General features: G+C 36.9%; 1 protein-coding gene across 1 annotated transcript; it reads left to right on the top strand.

The window, feature by feature from the left end:
- The first annotated feature begins 224 nt into the window (after window positions 1–224).
- Window positions 225–5,575, top strand: LOC132313200 (protein RETICULATA, chloroplastic-like). The gene is made up of 7 exons (XM_059811883.1): window positions 225–1,249; window positions 1,371–1,469; window positions 1,902–2,122; window positions 2,323–2,392; window positions 2,649–2,728; window positions 4,208–4,272; window positions 5,140–5,575. The coding sequence occupies exons 1-7, from the start codon at window positions 695–697 to the stop codon at window positions 5,331–5,333; spliced, it is 1,284 nt and encodes a 427-aa protein (XP_059667866.1). The 5' UTR covers window positions 225–694; the 3' UTR covers window positions 5,334–5,575.

Here is a 5,575-nt window from a genome sequence, read left to right on the forward strand (position 1 = left end):
AGATCTGAGACACGCTCTTATAAGAAATTAATAAATATAGGGCATGCTAACTTGAGCACGAGGCGCGACGACCCCTAGCCACATCTCAATAAACTCACGATTCTCAACTCACGTGGGTTTGCCTTTCCGCTCACCATGTGCACGTTAGCATGGATACCTAAAGATTTCCACACGCATAAAATTTTCCCACGTGCGTGGACCACCTATAAATGCAAAGAGACCACCATTTCACAGCTTCAGGAGAGAGAAATCAGTAAAGCTAGCAGAAGCTGGACGTCTCTCTCTTCACCGAGGTTCACTTCCATCCCCTCCTTATATATATATATATATATATATATATATATATACACATCACACTTTTAAGAATCGAAATCAAGGGCTCGATATAGTTGGATTCAAATCTTTACCAAACAGAAGTGGAGCTCTTCAAGAATCCCCTGATTCCACTGTTTTCTGTTACTATCCGACTATTTTCCTCCATTTTCCGGGAAAGTTACAGAGAATGAAGTGGAGCTCTTCACAGATGCTGGTCCTCTCATGCGTAATGTCTTTTTGATTGACTCTCGATCTTCGTTAAAGCTAGTGGTATTGTTTCATTTCTTAGCAATATTTATATTGATAAATTTCTTCTCAATTCGTCGATTTTTCTAAGCATATATACTAATTGAGACTGGTTTGAGATCCTGGGAGAGATATGGCTGGTTTTTCAAGCACTAGAGTTGCACATTTTGTGAATTTGCAAAAGGCAATTTTTTCAAGTGAGGTTCGGAGTCAGAAATTGATGATTGTAAAGCTTGAAGTTATGGATAATGTGAGAAAAAGTAGACATTTTTCATGTAACAAGAAGAAACAGAGTCTTGTGGTCATGAACATGTCGAATCCAGAGGTTGAGCCGCAATCTGCTGTTGTTGTTACCACGGTGTCGGAAGAAGCTGGTGCTACTTCTGTAGGAAAGGATGCTAGGGTTTTGGAAACTAAATATGTATCAAAAGGTGATAGTCAAAGTGGTGGTGGGACATTCAATGGTAATGGTGGTAATGGAAAATTTCTAGGTGGTGGTGGTGGTGGTGGAGGTGGTGGTGATGAAGGTGATGACGGGGAAGAAGACGAGTTTGGGCCAATAATGAAGTTTGAGGAGGTGATTAGAGAGACAGAGGCTCGAGGGGCGAGTCTTCCTTCTGATATGTTAGAGGCAGCCAAGAGTGTGGGAATCCGAAAATTGCTGCTTCTGAGATATTTGGATTTGCAGGTATATTTTTTACCAATGTTCAATCAGTGAACAATGTTAGGTAATTAATTTGTGCAAGACTTGCAAATTTTTTTTTTGGTTACTAGTATGATAACCGGTGTTACTGAATTTCTGATTGCAGGGGTCGGCGTGGCCTCTTGGTTTTGCAATGAGGTCATGCTCTATGCTTCGGAACCGGATGTTGGCTGATCCATCTTTTCTTTTCAAAGTTGGAACGGAGGTTAGTTAAGATTGTTTCTTACTATCATTGTGTAAACACTTAAATCTACAAACAATTAGATACAGTTGCTTGATATTCTAGTCCTATATGAGTAATGACTGCGATCAACTTATGTGTACCAGTGATAATTTATGTAGCATGTTAGTCCACTTTGTGTTTAGCTAACCCAGTTTTGTTCTTATTCCAATAAAATTTCAAGGAAATTAGGTTTGTAAAACTTGAATGACTGAAATTTTATGAGTTGCACTAGACTTATAGAATGCCTAGTGGGGCTTGTTGTTGCCTCTTTGTTCCGTGTTCCTTTGGTGTGTCAATAAAATGCTTGTTTAGGGGAAAAAATGTTATTTGTTAAAATCCAGGGTGTATTGTTTGAAAGTGATTCTGATGTTTTTTGTGCTTGGCATTCATATTTTTTTTATTTTCTTGATGCAGATAGTTATTGATTCTTGCTGTGCAACATTTGCGGAAGTTCAAAAGAGGGGCAAAGACTTCTGGGCTGAATTTGAGTTGTATGCTGCAGATCTTTTGGTTGGGGTGGTTGTTAATGTTGCATTAGTTGGTATGTTAGCACCCTATGCTCGTATCGGACAACTATCTGCCTCTAAAGGGTTCCTTGGGCGTTTGCAACATGCTTATGGTGCTCTTCCTAGCAGGTTGTTAGATCATGCTAGAACATCACATAAGACTTCTCCTGATATATAATTTGAATGAATGTTTTCAACTTTCTTGGATCCTAATATACTGTAATGTGCTTATCCTTACATGAGGTCTACATTTATTGTTGTTTCTTTTTATCTCATTTGCAGTTACATATTATAATCTATCCAGTTTTTGAAATGTTAATCTGATGCAGCGTATTTGAAGCTGAAAGGCCAGGATGCAGATTTACCATAAATCAGAGGGTTGCAACTTATTTTTACAAGGTAAGGTATTTGCATACATCTGTGTAAAACATTCAGATCATATCTTAGAAAAGAAATGTTAGATGTGCTCGCACATTTTCAATTTCTCATGCAGGCATTTGGTTTTTCCATTATCCTTTTGCTGAAATACATTCTTTGGTCACTTAACATTTTTTTGGCTACACAGAACGATATGTATATATAACAGGATTCTAGCGTTGGATTGTTTTTGTATATTTCCTTATGTGACCTATATCTCATTTCCTGTTATTTTCAGGGTCTTCTGTATGGATTAGTTGGGTTCGGATGTGGTCTTATTGGTCAAGGCATTGCAAATTTAATAATGACTGCCAAGCGGTATGATTCTATTTAGACACAATAATGTATGCATTCATGCACAGTATATATGTACTATGTGCTTGTTGTCACATCTTTTTATGGTTTTCTTCATCCCTGAACTATCAGCTCATAAATGAAATTGATACTTGAGAAAATTTGCTTAGTTTTTTTTTCCCCTATAATTCATAAATTATCAGCATTTTTTTCTTATACATGTCAATTGTTCTTCTAGAGATTTGTGTAAATCCCTGAGAAACTGGTTTCAATGCAATGAAGCAGTTGTTACTATAAATTTGTGTTTTGCGGTTAATTTCACAGTTCTTCATTACAGATTGGTTTGCTTGCATTTTCTGTCCCCAATATCTATTTGCCAAAAAGCTTTTGACACCTAATTTTCAAGGTACTCTGATTGATTTGATGCTAAGTCACAAGGACAGCACTCTACGCCTGTTTGTAAAGATAGAACCTGGTTTTTGTCTGGGTTAGACCAGATTGGCAACTAGTGGGGGTGAGAAAATCAACAAAAATTATGTGTGGTGGGATAAAATGTATAGGATAATCATGCAACCAGATCCTTCAAATTGGCTTGCTTTTCAAACATAGGAGCCAGCAAAACTAGTAAATTGTTAATCCATGTCTTTTTCGACCTATCTTTTTGAAAATGAACTTCCCTCTTCTATTATAACATCTCTTCTCGCTGCGTATTGTCTTGGCTTATTATGCTCAGTACTCTGTCCTTGAACTAGTATAAAGTTTTCCTATCTCTTTCCTCACCTGTTACTTAAATTAAACTGTTAGGGCTTCATTGATTATTCTAGAATGTATGCTTTAACACTGCCTCCTAGTTTTTTATGTTAGATTTTTATCTTTCTTGATTCATATTATCATTTTGCAGAAGTATCATAGGGCAATTTCTTTTTTAGTTTTTGTGAATCATCCTGCAGACATGGAATGAATGTAACTTGCTAGGGTTTGGAACAGTGAATTATTTACAGACATCCAGTAAAAAGAAGTGAGCTGAGGATTACTGCACCAAATTTAAGAAAATTAATACAACTTATGCTATGTTCCTTCAACAGCCTAATGTCAAGTCATACTAACCGATTCACACTCTAGCTGCAACTGTTTTCCCTTGTGTTATGTGTGGGCAGTGTAATCAGGAGCTGCAGATTCAATGGGATTTTATGTACGGTATTTGAAATTCTTACACGCGCCACAATTTATGGACTATGCAATTTAATTATGTTCTCTTGCCATGACCATGAAAATGTGATTTATGGACTCTTTGGACTGTGTATGACATGTTTTGTAGTCCTAGAGATTACTTATATTAATAGAAAATATACTGTTATCTTCTATAATATATGAAAAAAGAATGTTTGTGGAATAAGCTGCTCTTCTTTTTATTTTGAGTAATACGGAAAGCATCAGCATCATTAATGTGTTTATCCTTGTGGTGTGTATCATTTCTCATTATATTTCTTTTCTACATATTAGGAGCATAAAGAAATCAGAAGAGGACATACCTGTTCCACCTCTTGTGAAGAGTGCAGCTCTTTGGGGTAAGCCTCCGTTGTTAATGAAATTGCTTTTGGTTGAGCAACTTCTTGTCCTCTGTGCTCTTGCAATAAATTTTGGAATTAGGGGATTGATGGGACATTATCCATTAAACCAATTCGTTGCCAAATAGCATCTGTCGGTTATTCAGTTGTTTCAATACTTTGGGCTCCTGTTTGGTTATATATATGCTATCATTCATGATCTAGAAGTTCAACTCTTGAAAATATTGCCATCTAGTATTTATGGGCGTCTGTATCAGTTGTGGGTGAATACCAGTTTGATTTGATTAATGTCTTTCCCAACTGAATGCTCAGGCAGGCATGTAGGTGGGTGTTCTGTGTACCTGAGAAATACTTTTGAACATATTGGAAAAAAGATCTGTACAAATTGTGTTTTTGTTTGGTAGAGTTGTTTGTTGGGGTTATAAGTCTTTTGCCAGAGGATTGAGGAGAGGTTCATGAAATGTTTGTCATCCAACTAGTCTGCATTGACCTTTGTCCTTAAAGGGCGAGTCTAACTACCAAGCAGTGAATTGAGATATTTTCTACTATATATTTATTTTTCTTTTTAGTGCAGTTGTAGGTGTTATCATTTGACTGTTACTTTTACCTCAGGCATGAAGCATGTATTTACTGTAAAATGCCTCGGTAGTAGGTGTTATAATTACTGTAACTTCTTGATTGGTGACATCTGCTGAACGTTTACATTCATGCTCTGTGTTACCTGTATTTACTGTATATGCGTAGTTCATATGTCTTTTAGTTCAAAGCCTTCAATTTTCACCATAAAGGTTACATTTGAATTAAGTTATTAATTGCAACTGCTCTCCACTTTCCGCTAATTGATATGTTTCTTACCCCAACTTGCAGGAGTTTTCCTTGCAGTTTCTTCCAATACCCGATATCAGGTCGTAAACGGACTGGAACGCCTGGTAGAAGCATCTCCTTTGGCAAAGCAGGTTCCACCCGTAGCAATGGCTTTTACAGTTGGTGTGCGCTTTGCCAACAATATCTATGGTGGGATGCAATTTGTGGACTGGGCGAGGTGGAGTGGTGTGCAATGATTTTGGTGAGGTTTCTCTCTCTTCCGATTGTTCAATTGAAGATGAAACAAATAGTTTTTGGTGAATCATATTCGTAACATTAGCATGATGTGGAGATCTATAACTGTTTCTGCAAAGTTATTAAGGCGACCGGCCGTTTTGCAGTTGTATTTTTAGGGGTGAAATTTCATTTCGCAGACAATAATTCTGGAAAGACAATGACATCAGCTGATATATTAATATTCTAAGCCGAACTTTTACTA

Source organism: Cornus florida, unplaced genomic scaffold (assembly GCF_030987335.1).
Source record: "Cornus florida cultivar Cherokee Brave unplaced genomic scaffold, ASM3098733v1 CherokeeBrave_3.0.0_Hap2_Chr06, whole genome shotgun sequence".
NCBI classification, from domain to species: Eukaryota; Viridiplantae; Streptophyta; class Magnoliopsida; order Cornales; family Cornaceae; genus Cornus; species Cornus florida.